At 45.5% G+C, this 19,029-nt stretch overlaps 1 protein-coding gene across 3 annotated transcripts in view; it reads left to right on the top strand.

The window, feature by feature from the left end:
- Positions 1-668: 668 nt before the first annotated feature.
- LOC137632632 (uncharacterized) overlaps positions 669-19,029 on the top strand; it is a 79,737-nt gene continuing 61,376 nt past the window's right edge. For 2 of the 3 annotated variants that reach the window (XM_068364703.1, XM_068364701.1), the window contains exons 1-3: positions 669-767; positions 2,940-3,130; positions 12,669-12,816. In XM_068364703.1, the coding sequence (XP_068220804.1) occupies positions 2,947-3,130; positions 12,669-12,816 (332 nt within the window). In that variant the 5' untranslated portion in view covers positions 669-767; positions 2,940-2,946. Of the gene's footprint in view, positions 794-2,939; positions 3,131-12,668; positions 12,817-19,029 lie in introns of all 3 variants that reach the window. The other variant, XM_068364702.1, reaches the window with a different exon arrangement.

Here is a 19,029-nt window from a genome sequence, read left to right as displayed (position 1 = left end):
TATACCAGAATAAACAAAGAGAAAGAAAAAACTTAAATATACCAGAATAAAAAAAGAAAAAGAAAAAAAACTCCTTAAATATACCAGAATAAACAAAGAGAAAGAAAAAACTTAAATATACCAGAATAAAAAAAGAAAAAGAAAAAAACTCCTTAAATATACCAGAATAAACAAAGAGAAAGAAAAAACTTAAATATACCAGAATAAAAAAAGAAAAAGAAAAAAAACTCCCTAAATATATCAGAATAAACAAAGAAAAAGAAGAAGAAAACTCCTTAGTAACTCCTTAGTTGTTACCAAGGTCTTGATCCGCTAGCTCTAGCACGTACCCTCATACCCCCCCCCCAAAACCACAACAACAAACCCCCCAACTCTCCCCCCTCCCCAAACCCCCCTTTAACCCGAGAGACACAGGGGTGCCATTCGTACGATAATTATCGTACATGTACGATTATTTTAGGTCCAGTACGATGTACGATACATAACTTATGTATATACATATATGTGTTTGTGTGTTTGATTAAACAATTATACTAAAATATTTTGAAATAAGTCAATCATGAAACTCTTAAATAATTATTTTGAAATGGTGTACGATAATTTTGGTTGAAAAACGACAATTTTCAGGCTCATGTACGATAATCCAGTCGAATAATCTGGCAACCCTGGAGAGGCGACAGACCGGAATAAAATAAACCCCTCAGTGTCCCTTGTCTGTGTTTAGAGCATCCCACTACCTTAATTTTGGCACTATTTCATAGCCCAAGGTCAGTGTCAACTATAACCCTCTCTTGTAAGTGATGTTTACGTATTATTTAAGTGCGTTTTAGGTATATCGTGCGTAATTACTCGTCCATATGTGATATAATGTGTAATTTATTTAAGCGTATTATTCTGTAGGTTGTAGATAGGCATAGGTCTTGATAGCCTACAGTAGGGTCCTTTTTTATTTATTTTGTTTATTCTGTACATTGTATAGGTATGGGAACTTAATTAGCATATTTTGAAATTGTTGGAGTAAATAAATTCTCTTACGAAGTAGACAGTCTTCCTTACCGGTTAAATACTAAGTTTTCGTAGTTCTAACATAATTAGATCTATTTATTAGTATTCAAAGATGATATTGGTGAAATATTATAAGCTCATAAAGAAACTCTACTTATTTTACTTATTTATTTCTAAGTAAAATGGGAGAATTGTTCAGAATGAAGAGCAGACGAACTTGCCCAAATGACTAAAATACATTGCATGATTTACAGTATTTTGGTCAGGTTAGGGTTTTGGGGAGCGTTGACCCCCAGTTTTATTTAGGGTACGAACCCAGTATCTTAATTAGATATATATTTAGGGGTGTATGTATGATAGCGGCCACCTGTATGTATGGTTATGGGTAACTTAGAATACGGCAGTATAAAGGGGTCGCAGGATGCGTTCCCCCCCCCACTAAGGTAAAAAGGTAAGGACACGTTTTGTAGGTTAGTTTATGGGGCGGGGGGAAAGTTTAGGTTAGTTGATGTCCATATTTAATCCACAAGGGAGGAACGGTCCGCTGATATACTAAGGCTCTTATATTTATCCATACACACCTCGTATATAGTTCAGTAGGTACCGTACAATTTTCAGTCATCAAATATATAAGGAAACTCTGGCCTGGGACCCGGTGAATATAACAAGGAAAATGAAACTACTATTAATGCAAAAATACTTTATTTTGTAAGTAAAAAAATACATAAACTTAAAATATATATCAAATTAAAAAGTATGGAGAATTAAAAGCAACAGTTTATTGGGAGCATTTATATATCAGCGGCCAGTGTCATACCGTATCAAAATGACTTTTCATTAATCTCTTACCGTCGTCAATTGTCCTGACTTACATTCGGAGGATACCATTCAATTTACGACAATCAACTTATTTCTGGCTAGCCTATCTAGAACAAACCAAACCTTGGAATAGGCTAATACCGTGTACATCATAGGTATAGGCCTACACTCTAAGCCTAGTCTTAAAGTTAAACTTGACACTTGTTGTGGAGAAGGATGGATCTTCATGTGTAGTGAAGGTTGAGGGAAAGGCTGGTTCCCGGGGTCTTTTTATTTCTTACTTCTACAAGTGCTAGTACATGACAGGTACTCCAAACCGGTACCCTGTAATACAAAGTCTCCATTTAGGACAACGACCCTATGTCAAACAACATGCAATTCGTAGCTTAGGCTATACTGTACTCTTACCCTAACCTACTGGTTACGCTGCACAGTAAGCCTGGCAACTCAAGAATAAACACTTTCACAAATCTGGGAATAATATTGCACATCTTAACGTTCGGTTGGTGGCACAATTCCAACCCCATGCAAGCGCAGCAGGAAGCAGTTTCAATACTGGCAAAATTATCGTAAGCTTATTTGATAATTCTGTTATTACATTTAAAGAGATGACCACAATAGACAATATCAAGTGTTATTGAAACATGAATTATAACTGAAACAAGTGCATACCTTTTACAAGGGAGAAAGTAAGAATTTCACCTAATAATAAGGGGAGCAACACCGTTTCCTCTCTACACTGATCATTGTCGACTTGAAGAGTGCACTCTGAGCCTACCTCGCACAGCTATGCCCGAGGCTCACACAACTACGCCTTTGTAATACACAATTGAAATAAACAATTTTTAGAACATTAACAATATTGAAAATTGTTCTTTCATATATAAACTATAAAATCTTAAAAAAATAAGAGGAAGAGAACTGAGATAGAATAGTATGCTTGAGTGTACCCTTAAGCAAGAGAAATCTAACCCAAGACAGTGCAAAATGAGTCATATACTTTAGTTAAACAACAGGTTTCCACTATTGAAGGAGGAAAATTATTTCAAATTTAATTTTGATGGTACTGTACATATATTTATCTTGAATTTTTATTATTTAATCTTTTTTTCCAGAACCAGCATGGATGACAATTCAGATGTTCTCCGTTTGGCAACGTATATGTGTCCGAGTCTGCCAGTGGAATATTATGAGTTTTTAGCCGAATATCTTGAGTCAAAGCTTGAAAAGCAAACTGTTCTGATTTACAATTCAAGACTATATGCTCCGGACACAAAACGTGGGGATCAAAAATACATAGATTTAGGTATGTCTGCAAATTTGCTCAATTCACTAAAGTGAGATTTGTTTTTGCCTTGAATGGCTTTTGAACAGACTCAAACAGTCAGTTTAAGAAGAGAAATTACTTATTTAGTTGTGTAAACAAATTTTGATCTTTGAATTGCAGCAGTTGAATAAGGCATATCTAGTTTTTAGAAATAATATAAAAAAAATCACATGTTTTAAGCATTTGTTTAACCACTTTCTTAATTTCTTGATTATCATTTACGCTTCATTCACCATATATGTTGTGGAAGTGAAGCCAACTTTCAAATAAAAACTTTAGAAAAAGTGATTATTCCTATGCAGATACAAACTTCCGAGTCATTTAAATGGGTTACTCCATATGTCAATTTTCTACGACCAGAATAAAAAGAAAAAATGGGGTCCAGTAGTAACTGTATTAGGTTACCTGGTAACTCCTACATGCTGCTGTTATGCAAGCCCCACTTCTGTCCTGGTCGCCATTCCGTTAAGAGGTCTTCCCTCTTCACTCTATGATCACTATTCAACCGAACCACTAAGACGTTCAACGTCTCGGGACTAAACCAAGGATTATTCCCATCATATTCATTCAAGTTGATATCTGCTATCCATGATAGGAATTATGACTTTATTACTCCTTGTTCCAAATAAACAGTAAGCTAATGCTCTCGTGTTGTATGGAAACACAGCCATGCACTTTCCCAGTTACTAGCAACTCCTGAGCCTGAAGTACTGTACTTTGAGCATTGGTAAAAGTTCTAGTTGATTGTTCTCGTTTACTTCCCTAATAGATAGAGACAATCGAGAATTGCACCCCATCCCTCCTGTGAAGTATCCGTATCCGTGGAAAAAAGAGATGTCAGGAACACTCACTTCTAAGGCCACTCCCTGGTATAACTGATGAGGATCATCCCATCGATTTAGTAGAAGTTGGGTCTGCATCTCTGGAATACAAATTGTATCTGCATTGTTTCGCCTATTCCAATTCTGATGAAATTCATTTGGGAAAACTTTTTTCTTCAAGCAACCCATCGCAAAGAACTTGTCTAAATAATCTATTGTTCCCAACAGTCTCATCCATGTACAAACTGACACCAGCCCAATCCTCTTAAACATTTTTAACAAAAGAAGAAAAGTCTGAATCTTCTTTCTGATGGATTAATTCAAGAAGGAACTTGTTATTCATTCCAAAATATAGAAAATAGAAATTGTTCCGTAACCGAAATACAAACCACGCTATTTACATGGGGTATTACTTTCGGCGTAGCTGAAATGACGAGCCGTTAGATTTTAACGAGGGTTTACTACCCCCCCCCCCCCCCCGCTAGTTAGCGAGGGGATAGGGGAGGGGTAGCTAGCTACCCCTCCCCCCTCACACACCGGTGAACTGATTTACTTCACTTTTGGCTCGGGTGACGGTCAGATGTGTCTACTTCACCCTCGCATTTTGACAGCCTTAATCTTTTATGCTTTTACTTTCAGAGTGTGTTCGGAAGTTGGCCTCTACATCTATCACGCAGAAATCCCCTGGGTTACCTGACCGCCCTTGTGGGACGTTCATGTCGGCGGTCGAGACGGACCCTCACACCTTGTGTCCGTACTGCAAAGGTCAACGGTGTGATAGAGAAAATGTTTGTAGTGAGTGCAGGGAGTGGTCTACCTCCCAGTGGGAGAGGTTTTCCTGGTGACGTAAGAAGAAGTCTAAACGGGATCTTTCCTCTTCAAGGGTTGCCTTGAAGAAGGAAGTTCCAAGAACTCTTCTTCCGCTGCCCGAACCTCCTCTGAAGCTCCCACTCGAACGGTCTCTCGTGAGAGGCCGGCGAGTGGTAGCGTAGGCCATTCATTTGTTGATCAACCTCGGGGTTCGGGAGAGGGAGTTGCCTCCCATAGTGAGGCAGCTCCTCCTCCTCCTCCGGGGAGGATATTGATAACTCTGTGACTAATGATGATTTATTGCTTCCTTGGGGCTTATGGGTTTGCCCTCCAGAGAAGCCCTGTTTGACTTGATCCAGTTGGGAGCAGCTGTCAAGCAGTCGCCGGTGATAGCGGAGGTAGATCCTCTGTCTATCGTCGACGTTGTTGTGACAGAGGCTTCCGACGGGTCGGGTCAAACCCCTGCCTTGGTTGCTGATGTAGTTGAAGGCTCATCCTTCGAGGGAGGAGCTGAGTCCAACGGTCTCTCCTGCGGGTGATTCTCTCCCTCGGGGGAGTTCAATGACAGAGACTCCTCTTCGGAGGACCGACGATGGCGTGCCTGCTCCTAGAGGTTGTCTTCGCTGCAAGACTCGCCCTCCTCTATGCCGTAGAGGCCTTCCTTCTCCCTACAAGGGGGTTAGGAGGCGCCTCTTCCGTTCTTCACTCTCGACGTCCCCCGCAGAGGTTCCTCCTCAACGTGATCTGACCGTTGCAGCTGCATCCCTGGACCTCTCTGCAGATGGTTCGTGATCTCCAACGCCTGCCAGACCTGTGGACCTGCCTTCTCCGTTCCTGGAAGCTGACGCGCTGTGGGCGCCCACGCACCCCGTTTTCCAACGGCCTCAGGTCTCTTCGGGGCAGAAGGACTTGTCTCACAATGTAAGCAAGTCTCTTCAGCCCCAGGTTTCACCTGCGCGCAAGCGGTCTCCTGCTATTGCTGAGGACCTTCCTACGTGCCAGTGATCTCCTGCAGCAGAGGCAGAGTCATCTCGTCAGCGCTCTCCTGCTCGTCGCCATGCTCCTGTTCGCCAGCGCTCTCCTGCTCGTCACCGTGCTCCTGTTCGCCAGCGCTCTCCTGCTCGTCACCGTGCTCCTGTTCGCCAGCGCTCTCCTGCTCGCAAGCTCTCGCCTACGTGCCAGTGTTCTCCTGTGCACCAGCGTTCGCCTACTCGCCAGCGTACATCTGCGCGCCCTGTTCCTGTCACGCACCAGGCGCGCCCACGATCTCCTGCGCACCCACGATCTCCAGCTCGCCAGCGATCTTTTCCTGCGCGTCAGCGCGCACCGTGCGCCCTCGTTTGCCCGTGCGCCCACGATCCCCGGATCTGGGCACAGGCAAGAAGATTCTTCCTTCTCCTTCTCGCCCGCAATCACATGCGCGCCCTCGGAGCTCGCCTACGCATCAGCCCTCGCCTGCGCGCCATTGTGCGCACTCGCCTTCGTGCCCTTCCAGATCTGGACGAGCGCTACACGCCCACGAGCAGCCCCCGGTACGCTCCTCTACTCCTGTTGGCCCTGCGCCCCAGCCGCCTGCTTCAGACCACGCGCCAGTGATCTCCTGCGCGCCCGCGCGCACACGATCCTGCTTGCCGAAGGACTCCTATGCGCCCACGCGCTATCTCTCTTGAGCACGCTCGCCAACGCGCCGACGCTCGCCTGCGAGCCATCGCTCGGCAACGTGCCGACGCTCGCCTGTGCCCCATCGCTCGCCCCTATGGCCGCACGCCCACGTGCCCTCTCGCCTGCGCGCCCATGCGCTCCCGCGCCTTCATCTCCACGCGCTTGTGCGCGAACCCGCGATTTGTCCATCGCGCGAGCGCCAGCGCGACCCCAAGCGCGATTCTCGACGGGTTTCGCAGCCGAGCGAGTCTCCAGGAGCCCCCACAACCAGGTCATCATCTTCACGATGCCCCCCCCCCCCGCAAGCGCAGGACAACGCGCTCTCAGGAGGAGGGGAAGTCTTCAGAGAGGTCTAGGCACCATTCTTCTTCTTCTTCCTTTCAGGCAGGCCCTATGGTGTCTACTCCAAAGGATCACCCGATCTCCTTCCCTCCAGTGGGATTCTCTGACACTGTGTCCATCAGTCGTCATCCTTGGTTTGGGTCCCTTATCAGAGCTGTCGTCCAGGCTGTTAAGCCCCCCTTCGCTAATTTGGGCCGCAAACCAGCGTCCCCACTGAAGAGGAAGAGAGGAGTAGAATTCGTGGTGACTTCTCCTAGGGTCAAACTGGCCCCCATGAAGCCCGTAAGGAAGGCTCCTTCCTCCCCTCAGACATTCTCTCCTTCCCCTGTGGACGAAGCTTTTCCGTCCTCAGGAGAATCTACCGAGGTGAGACCTTCTCCCACCCCACCAATGGGAGAGACCCCACCTCGAGTAGGAGAATCGTCGCGTACTGGGGCAGAGAAGAGTCCTAAGGCCTCTTTGCTGGAGTCCTGCATCCCTCCTAGAAGGGAACCGAAGGACTCGAAGACCGTCCCGAAGTCTTCTTCAAGGATTCGACCAGAGCCAGCAAGACCCCAGGAGAACGTCCACGTGTCCCCGCAAGTAGAGCAGTTGGGGACAGGAGACTTTGCTGCCAATTCACCAGGAGGAGAGCAGCATGATTCAGAGCACGCCTTCTGGCAGGTCCTGACTTTGATGAGGCATCTCAACAAGTTCAAGGACCCCGAGACCGCCCTTCGTGAAGGCAAGGATACGGTCCTGGACCAAGTCTATGGCACTCAAAAACCCTCTAAGGCCAGCGCGGCTCTGCCTTAGTCCCAAGGGGTGAAGAGTGCCAGAGATAAGGTTGAGGGCCAGCTTGCGGAACTCGCCTCCTCCAGCCGTTCTTCTGCTGGTAACAAGCTCCTCCCCCCTCCTCGTGTCCAACAGAAGAGGTACTTCGAGATCATGGAGGAGCCTTGTTTAGCTCTTCCTCTTCACCACTCCGTGGAAGAGCTTACCAGAGGAGTCTCTCTTGAGAGATTCTCCAACTGGCAGGTGACATTCCGTAGCGGTGACATTCTCTCTTACGGAGATTCTGAGTCAGGAGAAGGTCGCAAAGTGTGCCATGCAGGCCACTTCGGGGCTGGATGTCTGGCTAGGGTCTCTGGGCATCCTGTTGCGTTCCGAGGATCTTTCCAAGGAAAGCACCAGGAAGGCCCTGGAGACCTTCCTCCTCTCAGGCACACGTACCATCGAGTTTCTGGCCCACCAAGTTTCGAACTTGTGGGCAAACTCGATCTTGAAACGATGTGATGCGGTGACCGAGAGGTTCCACGCGAAGGTCCCAGCCGTGGATGTCTGCAAGCTCAGACACTCTTCCATCCTAGGAAAGAGCCTGTTTGAGCCCAAGGATGTGGAACAGGCAGCTGAGAGGTGGAGGAATTCGAACCACGATTCTCTCCTCCAAAGGGCTCTTACATCTAAGCCCTACAAACCCCCAGCACCCCAACAACCTCGCCAGTCCAAGTTTACAAAACCGGCGCCGGCAGCAAAGACGAAGGTGTCCAAACAGCAGCCCTTTCCTGTCAAAGACAAGAAGGGCGGAAAGTCCTCCAGGGGAGGCAAGAATCCTAGAGGGAGCGGCCGAGGCTGCAAACGCTAGAATTGGCAATCCCCCTGCATGTTCACCAGTGGGGGGATGCCTACAAAGTTGTGCGTTCAGGTGGCAGCAACTAGGGCCCGATTCCTGGACGATCTCCGTGATCAGGCAGGGATATCGCTTCCCGTTCACGACATCTCTTCCTCCCTTGACAGCGAATCCAGTGTCGTTGAGCTCCTATGCCATGGGATTGGTAAAGGGGCTAGCCCTTCTGGCAGAAGTCGAGACCATGCTCAAGAAGGATGCTCTCCAGGAGGTCGTGGACGGCTCCCCAGGCTTCTTCAGTTGACTCTTTCTTGTAAAGAAGGCGTCTGGAGGCTGGAGACCCGTCATCGACCTCTCAGCCCTGAATAAGTTTGTCAAACAAACTCCGTTCAGCATGGAGACAGCAGACACGGTCAGACTTGCAGTGAGACCGCAAGACTTCATGTGTACACTGGATCTGAAGGACGCGTACTTCCAGATCCCAATCCATCCATCTTCCAGGAAGTACTTGAGATTCAGCCTAGACAACAAGATCTACCAGTTCAAGGTGCTGTGTTTCGGTCTCTCCACAGCACAGCAGGTTTTCACCAGAGTGTTCACCCTGATATCTTCGTGGGCACACAGGATCGGCATCCGTCTCCTCAATTATCTGGACGACTGGCTGATCCTGGCAGACTCGGAGTCGACCCTTCTTCGACACCGAGACAAGCTTCTGGGACTTTGCCAAGGTCTAGGGATCATGGTACATCTCGAGAAGTCTTCTCTGCTTCCATCTCAACGACTGGTATATCTAGGCATGATATTGGACACCAATCTCCACAAAGCCTTTCCATCAGACGACAGGATAGCAAGGCTGAGGAGGGTCGCAGATCCTTTCCTCAGACGAGAAGAGCTTCCAGCCCAATCGTGGTTACGTCTCCTAGGTCACCTTTCCTTCCTAGCCCGTCTGGTTCCAAACGGCCGCCTCAGGATGAGTTCCCTACAATGGCGGCTCAAGTCCCGGTGGAATCAAGGCCACGATTCCCCGGACATCCCGGTCCCTATGGGTCCTACGGAACGGACGGACCTTTAGTGGTGGGTGACGGACGAAAACCTTCGAAAGGGAGTGGATCTTCTCGTCCTCCCCCCGGATTTGATGCTGTTCTCGGACGCTTTAAAAGAAGGGTTGGGGGACCACGTTCTGAACCACAGGATCTCAGGCCTATTGTCAGAATCAGAAAAGTGCCTCCACATAAATCTGCTAGAAATGAAGGCCGTATATCTGGCATTTCAACAGTTCCAACGGATCCTGGCAGGTCACTCCGTGGTGGTGATGAGCGACAACACCACAGTGGTGGCTTACATAAAAAAGCAGGAAGGTACCTTTTCACAACAGCTATCCCATCTTGCAGTAGATGTACTGAGATGGACCGAAGTCCACTCGATTCCACTATCGGATCGCTTCATTCTGGGCAAGAGGAATGTGCTTGCCGACAGTCTGAGCAGAGCATCGCAGATAGTGAGTACCGAGTGGTCTTTGGATCGTCTAGTAGCCAGCAAAGTCCTGACTTTGTGGGGTTCCCCGATGGTGGACCTGTTCGCGACAGCCTTGAACTTCAAGCTTCTGCTGTACTGTTCCCCAGTCCCGGACCCCAAGGCACTCTGGCAAGATGCCTTCCAACAACGGTGGGACAACATCGACGTGTACGCCTTCCCACCGTTCTGTCTGATGAGAAGGGTCCTCAACAAGACCAGACTATCGGTCAACCTGTCGATGACCCTAATAGCTCCGCTATGGCATCATGCAGAGTGCTTCCCGGACCTTCTGCAGCTCCTGACGGAACTCCCGAGAGAGCTTTCTCCACGACACGAGCTACTCAAGCAACCACATTGCAACATCTTCCACAAAGCCGTAGCTTCGCTTCGGCTTCGCGCCTGGAGACTATCCAGCATCTCCTCACAGAGAGAGGCTTTTCGCAACAAGTTGTGGAGAGGATGTCTCGACACCTGCGAAAGTCATCTGCAGGGGTCTACCAGGCGAAGTGGAGAGTCTTCTGTGGTTAGTGTCGTGGAAGGGGTATCTCTTCCCTCGATGCCACTATTCCAGCAGTAGCGGACTTTCTTGTGTATTTGCGGGAAGAATTGCGCCTTTCGGTCTCGGGGGTGAAAGGCTATCGCTCAGCCTTAAGCCTGGCCTTCAGGCTCAAAGGAGTGGACATTTCCTCCTCTCTAGAAATTTCCCTACTCATACGAAGCTACGAGCTTACCTGCCCTCAGTCGGAAGTTAGACCCCCCTCCATGGAACGTGGTTCGTGTCCTCAGGGCTCTTAAGAGACCTCCGTTCGAACCATTACGCCAAGCTTCTGATCATCACCTGACTTGGAAGACTGTGTTTCTGCTTGCTTTGGCCTCGGCCAAGCGAGTCGGTGAACTTCATGGTCTCTCGTACGATGTCGCCCATTCAAGGGGATGGGGGGAGGTAACGTTCGGGTTCGTCCCTGAGTTTGTTGCTAAGACTCAGAATCCTGGAGTTCCGGACCCACGGTTCGACGCCTTCAGGATTTCGAGTCTCCGTTCTGTAACAGATGACCCAGACCATCTCCTACTGTGCCAATAAGGAGTCTGAGGCTCTATCTGAAGAGAACAGCTGCAGTTCGTCCTCGAGTGCAAGCCCTGTTTGTGAGCACAGGGAGGACGAAGAGGAGGGTCACTAAGATCACCATCTCAGCTTGTATTCGCAGGGGTATCCACCATTCCCTGAATCCAGACCCTCCTCCGTCACGTCGCCCAAGAGCACACGATGTCAGAGGCATCGCTACGGCCCTGCATTCAAGAGAAATTTCTCAGTGACGCAGATTCTACAAGCTGGGGTCTGGAAGCGTCAAACGACCTTCACAGCCCGCTACCTGCAGGACGTGACCCACAGGAGGCTCGATACGTTCTCTATCGGCCCTGTGGTGGCTGCACAACAGCTGGTCTAACCTCAAGCACCTTAATGGACAAGTAGCAGAAGGTTTAGGGCATTGTTACCCAGTTTTAGTCTGCATGAATGAAAAAGTATGTCTAGCCTAGCAGAAGGTTTAGGGCATTGTTACCCGGTTTTAGTCTGCATGAATGAAAAAGTATGTCTAGCCCTTACTCTTTTCTTCATCCTCCCCTCTCTTGGGGAAAGCAGCATCCTGGGTTCTCTGCACAGCTGACCTAAAACCACTGCAGGTAAACCATGCTTCCTTGTGTTCCGAGTATTAATATAATACTGTCGCGTCCCCCATACCCTGACGAGGTGGTATTGGGAACGTCCTAGCCTAGATTTCCATCTAAAGAACTTCAGGTCAACTTCCTAGGATGAGTCACACATTTTCCTTCACACACAGCTTATGTAGGCCGCACGTTCCTTGCGGAGCGAGGAACTTGCGAGGTGTACGGACTCATCTCGAGTGCTACACACTCGGATCCTGAGTCCCTGGGCAAAGCCAAAGCCAGTAAGGCTGGGACTTACCACCCTACCTAAGGGTTGAGTCACCCCATGTAAATAGCGTGGTTTGTATTTCGGTTACGGAACAAATGACAAATTCGGAGATAATTTGTATTTTTCCTAACCATACAAACCTTAGCTATTTACACATACTTGCCCGCCAGCCCTGTCCCCCGTGAAGTTCTACCTCTAAGCGAAGTGAATCAGTTCACTGGTGTGTGAGGGGGAAGGGGTAGCTAGCTACCCCTCCCCTATCCCCTCGCTAACTAGCGAGGGGGTAGTAAACCCTCGTTAAAATCGAATGGTTCGTCATTTCAGCTACGCCGAAAGTGATACCCCATGTAAATAGCTAAGGTTTGTATGGTTAGGAAAAATACAAATTATCTCCGAATTTGTCATGTTTTAATCAAAAGAACTCTATAAATTAACCCAGACTCCCAGCATTTTCAGAGACCTGAGTAGCGACACATGCTAAACCCGAATTTTCTCTAACACAGCATTTCAAAATAAGCAGTTGCCCAGGTACAAAAAAAAAAAACCCTGGTTCTCAAAATTCTCATCTATTTTAAGGTGGGAGTCATCAACCTGCTGAAGGTTAAGGGAGATTTCTTTTATTGTGTTTTGATTTATTTTCATTCTTTTAAGAATGAAAATTTATTATCTTTTTTTTATTTGAAGTTGGGTGTTTTGATTTGAGCAACTTTGTCAGTCTGTTTTTTTACCAGATGAATTATTTACATTCTGAATTTCTTATGATGTAGAACAAATTACTTTTATGTTTCAATACTGAAGTCAAATTAATTCCTTTTATTCTCTCTTCAGCATTCATTTCCACGTCAACGTATCTTGACGAGTACAAAAGAGATTCTTCTATATTCAAGTTACTTGGAGTTGGTGCTGTGACTAAACACCCAGTGAAAGGAGAAGTCCTTGGTTACTACACTGACATTGTTGCCCATAAGGATTTCAAGTAAGTCAAAATGAGTTAAGGCATTTACTAGATTAATGATCAGAAATTTTTTAACCTTAATTTGATAGTATTACTTTGAAAGAGTAGTTGTATTGGATTACTAGACACTAGTTGAGTATTAGTGTTTAGTAGTTTCCTGGAGGAATTAGATTTCTTAACCCTTTTACCCCCAGGCTGTGGAAATTTCCAACCCTTAACCTCCAAGGGGTTATTTTTTTCCCAGCACATTTTCCAGTATATTTTTTTTAAAATTGCTCTAACAGCCTTAATTTTTGTCATAGAGAGGTCAGGTTGGTCTCATTCTTTTGGAAAATGCCCGAATTTTCTAAAAAAAAATTATCAAAAATATGAAAAAAAAAAATTTTATAGCATTTTTTTGCAAGGACGTACCGGTACGTCCATGGGAGTAAAGGGATGGCTTTTGTGAAACGTACCAGTACGTCCTTTGGGGGTAAAAGGCTCAAGTGTTTGTCATACATAGTTTTGTAGGCTGTAATGTATCTATAAATGATAGTTTTTTATTGAAATTCAAAATATTAATCACACAGGACTATGAATGTCAGTTTCCTGGGTTGTAGTGTACTAAACTTCACTCTGGAGAATTCAAAGATATGTTTTCTTTGTATAAGATGTAACTCTTTTAAGGGTTTTTAAAAGTACCAAAATTAGCCTTGTGGCATATTAAACTGCCAACCATGTTTTTAATTCATTGATTGCTTGAAATTTATTTTTCCTAGTATGAAGCTGGTTATATTATTGTTTTAAAGAGTAAAACAACAAAGAACTTAGAAATGGCAAGTTAATGTTAGCTGGAAATTTTCTACAAATTGTCATTTGACATCATCTGAATCACATGTTGGACACGATGTCATTAGAATCTAGAAAGATTAAGTAATGCAATCATGTAGTTTATCTGATATGAATTAATTGTATAATTCAGTTTTAGTTAATTTCAAATAGTAAAATACCATTGTACTGCCATGTCCTATAATGAAAAGTTCTGATTCTAACTTTTCAGTATCAGATTGAGTAAAACAAACAAGATGCATTTCCTGTGGATACACTTATTCTTTTTTGGCAGTACTCTTAGGTCTGTTGATAAAAGCAGAAGCTGCATCTGTTTTTCTCACATGGTTTGATTAAAATGGGATGATAAGATCTCCTCATGATGGTACATGGTAGTACTAGGGTACTTTGCAATTTAAAGGTAACACTCACAGAAATAGTTAGTCCACTAGTAAGAAAATAGTAGATCTTGGTTTAGGAATCCTGTCTTTTTCAATATTAAACTTACCCGATAATCATGTAGCTGTCAACTCCGTTGCCCGACAGAATTCTACGGGAGGGATACGCCAGCTATCACTATACTAGAAGGGGGTGTACTCACAAGCGCCACCTGTGGCCAGGTACTACAGTACTTGTTGTTGACGCCACCTCACTTTTTCCTCTGTCGTGCTTCCGGCAAGACGTTCTTGGATACGCTTATGATTTTGGAGTATTGTTCACGGTTTGGTGAAGTATTTCTCTAAAATTTGCAGCTATTCGCTATACTGGAAACTTCTATATTAGCTTAGTTAGCTTTTGGAATTAATTTGATTAATTATGGTGACGAAGAGAGTATGAACTCTCTTTCACCTTTAAATGGCCGACCCTTCCCTTAGACGGAAGTGTTGGTGTCTAAGAGAGTATAGACTCTCTTTCTTAATTTTGCTTAACAAAAGTTATAGATTTATTTTATATCTCTCCGCCTTTTATAGGCCTCTTCGATTAACTTCCTTTTATTATAAACTTATTAAAATTAATTTTTATATTTGTTTATATTCGACCTTTCCTAATAGTAGGCGGTCTTTTCTTGGTACCGAAGTTAATTAACATTGAGCCCGTCATTTCGGTTTTACCTGTTAACATATTTTGCTATTTTAATGTTTTTGAAAGAATTTCTTTGATAGTCTCGTACTGTTTTCAAAGTTGAACTAACGTTTTGTTTTGTCTCTGCAGTTGTTGACGTTCAGAACGTTCAACTTGCGCTCTATCGTCACGATAGAGAGAGAATTTTCACGGTGTCACGTTGCAGTAAGAGTAACCGTGTCTAGCGTTTTGTTCATTCTTTCTTAACTTAATGGTTTTAATTCTAATAAATTGGGAAATATTTCAGTTTTTTCCTTTAACAATAATATGTTTTAACGATATATATGATTGGGCTCTTCTCTCAGGTTCTAAGTCAAGAGAGAGAGAGAGAGAGAGAGAGAGAGATAGAGACGGAGGGAGAAAGAGGAGGATAAACGTTTCGTTCAAGCGAGTAACGTTGTTATCGTTTTTGCTCTTCTCCCTAGTCTCTTTAGGGGAAGAAGGTAAACGTTTCTAGAGTTTTTTCTTGTTCTCAAGCTTTATGCGGTGAGAGATTTTAAACGTAGTTTATTTGATCTAGTGTTTAGTCTCTTTCCAGCCACTGAATTATTTATCTTTCATTAGATTTTTCTGTTACATTGTAATTCTGTTTTCGCAATTACTAACTTTTGAGAAAGGATAGAATTGCGTGTTTCAGGTACAAACCACTTAAAGTTTCGTGTTCAGTGAAATAAGTGCAAACAGAAAATCAAAAGTGATAAGTGATTAGCGCAAAGTGTGTCAGTGTTGTGCGTGAGGGTACTTCTGTGCGTGCCAGTCGTCCTCCCAGTCCGGGACCTCTTGCAAGCTCCCAAGCCCAGGGGAGAAGCAATGTCGAAGGGCAAAAGGGTTCGGCAGGCCTTGATCGGCGCACAGAAGTATCCTCGGTGGTTGCGGGCGTGTCTTACAGAGACTGTCACTCCCACCCGCAGACGATTGAGCCCTTATTTTGCTCGTCTGCAGAAGAAATTTCGGGGAGAAAACGCTGGTCTCAGGTCTCAAGACCTCTTAAACGTAAAGTCCAGACCTATGCCAGACGTACGAAGTTAGAGTTCAACAACCCGGATGCAGTCATTGGGTTAGCTCTGACTCTCCTCAGTCATCAGGTGACTGCACACCTCCTAAGAGAGGTAAGGCGATGCCTCTACAGACCTCATCTTCTATTAAGGCTTTGCCTTAACAGACCTTATCGTCTGTTGATCCCAAGACGACTTTGCTGCAGTCCATGCAGTCGCAGCTTGCGGTCTTAATGCGTGAGTTTCAGGCTGAGGTTACCAGCGGTGTGCAGCAACCTCCGCCTCCTCCTGCGAGAGCTCCGCCTCCGCAGTCCAGTCTGCCAGGCGTACGAAGTTGAGGTTCCTCAGGCTACCTTACCGCGTTCTGAGTTGCCAGTTACCAGCGTTGTGCAGCAACCTTAACCTTCCTTAAGGCAACCTCAGCAATGGGAGCAGGAGTCTTATGCCTTACTTCCTCCGCTTCCGCTTGCGGTTCCACCAGCGAGGCAACAATCTCTTGAGGTATGACAACTTCTTCCATCAATGAGGCAGCCACCTCAGCACTCGCTGCAGCGACCACCTTAGGCTAGCACCTCAGGAACCTCAACTCGCGAGACAAGAACTGCGTTCTGCGCAGCCGCTACCTCAACTCTCGCAGCTCACACCTCAGGAACCTTAACTCGTTCCTCAGGAACCTGCTACTGCGCATCCGCAACCCTTACAGCAAGCGCAACTCTTAAGGCAGCAACCTCATGCTATGAGTCAGCCACCTCAACGCATGCATCTGCCAATTTTTCCTCAACTTGAGCTTCTTCCCATTCAACTTGGGAATAACAAATGACAATAATAACACCTCATTACTTTCATAACTGGCATTTGTAATCATATACATGTATGCCTACACAAACATTATGATAATGGAGGTTATTTGTATTACTTATATAAAAATATATATGTATTCCTTGCAATATATTTTTAACAAATCGCAAAATATGGCAAAAATATCTTCTAAACAAAAATGAATCATGAGTTATGAATGTAAGGTAATATTATGTTGATATTAAACCCCATGCAAGCATGCATGAAGTAATGCAGTGTTGCCAACAGGGCGAGTTTCCCTTTCCTGAGGTGAAGTAGATTATAGTACGTACATTTAGTGTAGCTTAATTCTACGATTATCATGCCGGCTATCAAATTCATCAACAAAACAGTCTAAATCAATTCCCTCGGCACGTGCACTTTCAATGAACGGTAATGCGATATTACTCACTCTAGCACTGGTCATGGAATTTCTGAGAAATGTTACACGCCATGCAACACGCTCTGCTTACCTTACAGCATGCTCTACATACAGCATGCTCTGCATACAGCATGCTCTGCATACAACATGCTCTGCATACCTTACCGCATGCTTCTCAGTCACACATCTTTGGTTGTTGCCAACTCACTAGACTGTCAAGCAGTTTCATAACGTTGCCTTCTAGTCTGCTGCTTTTGCACCAGTGAAACCCTCACTGAGAGAACTTAGCTTTTCTCGGATATGGTCCCTGTAGATGAGAAAGTGCTTTTCTCCCTCCTTCTGATATTCCCTTGAGGACTCTGTCATTTGGAGAGGAGCCTTTAGCTGCGTAGCCTCCTATGGACTTTTATTTAAGCATAACATGCTTCCAGGGAAGGTAATGGTTCCACTTCAGTCGCTAATCCCGTCTGTTACCACACCTGCTCCCATAGACCTTGAGCTGTGTTGCAAGACATGCAGTCCAAGCTTAGTCCTTGTTAGAGGATTTTTTGTTTACGGAGTCAATGTGTCACTGGGAAGACGTTCAACAACCAGCAGAAGTGACTTGTTGTGACGCAGTGCGGCAACCTCAGCAACCCGATAAGGAGTTGTCTGTACGACCCAGACAGTCTAGACAGCTTCGGGTTGTCACTGTACTTCCTCGCTTCCCCATGGTTGACAGTTCACAGACTGTGCAGCAGTACCATGATCTTGTGTCCGGCTCCGTCAGACGACTGGCTTTTAAGAGCTCCCACAAGTCGTCGTTGTCTGGAGATTCTCAAATGGACTATGGATCTGACCAAGGAACTGGGCCTCCTGGTCAATTTTGAGGAGTCTCAGCTCGTCCCATCCCAGACCTGTAAGTTTACTTGTGAACGAAGGTTCTGGAGTGGGAGGTGAGACCTTCCGGACTCACCAGTGGTAGCTTATACACCCCCCCCTGGAACCCCCCCAAGCGGCGGCGCGAGCCCTAAACCACGCCCCCTTGGGCGGAGTTACCAGAGACGAGCGGGTTGACTCGGCAATGGAAGTCACATTTTTGAAGTTGTAATAGAACAAAAAATAACACAGAAGTGGTTGAGCTTACCTTGGTAGTGCAAGTTATGAAGGAATTACTGTGAAGGTGCAAATTGTTGGACATAAAGGTCTTTTTACTAGTAAATTCAATCTTCTTGTGCTCTCTTGGTTGATATGAATATTGAAAGATTCCAGTTAGTTTGTTTTCTGTGGAATAATAGTGATTGTATGTGTGTGTTCTTGTATATAGCCTACTCTGTTGAATTATGAAGTTGTTAGAATATTCCCTAAGTACTGTACATGGTCTCCTCGGCTCACGGGGGAAGGGTTGGAGGGTGACCCAGACTTTGAGTCCGGAAGGTCTCACCTCCCACTCCAGAACCTTCGTTCACAAGTAAACTTACAGTTCTGGAGAGGGAGGTCTCAACCTTCCGGACTCACCAGTGGTAGCTAGGCAGATGCTTCAGGGGGCTTGAAGATGAAGTCCAGCGACCACAGCATCGAAAGCTCCCTGTAAGCCGAGGAGAGCATAGTAAGAGCTGAAGACAGAGTCGCTTCTCCAATTCATTCTGGACATGATTTCTTGTATCGATACTCCATTGTATAGCAGTCTTGATGAAGCTTGCCCCCTTATAGAGTGAAAATTCGTTGACTGTTTAGTTGCATTTGGGTCGGCTCTGAAAATGCACTCCCTAAAAAGTTGTCTCATTTTTTGTAGAGACATTATCTTGAAGTGTTCATCTAGCCATATGTGGTCTTTCCTGTCTATGTTTCTTTCCATACAGACTTTGTTGGTGTATTCCAAATAGAAGTTCAATTGTCTGACTGGACATATTTTTGGTCTGTTAGGAAGCTTCCTAAAGCTGATCTCTATTGGCGTGTAGTTGTTCTTTTGGTTTTTGGCCATGAAGGAAGGGTGGTTCCGTAAGACAATGTGTTCTGGGGTGAAGGTGCTCCTGGAAATGCTGAGATTGTTAAATTGATTAGCTCTTAAAGGGCAAGCTAAGGCTACTAGGAAGAAGGTTTTCTGTGTCA

This window comes from Palaemon carinicauda, chromosome 41, assembly GCF_036898095.1.
Source record: "Palaemon carinicauda isolate YSFRI2023 chromosome 41, ASM3689809v2, whole genome shotgun sequence".
In the NCBI taxonomy this organism is placed as follows: domain Eukaryota; kingdom Metazoa; phylum Arthropoda; class Malacostraca; order Decapoda; family Palaemonidae; genus Palaemon; species Palaemon carinicauda.
This window is presented reverse-complemented; position numbering and strand designations above follow the sequence as displayed.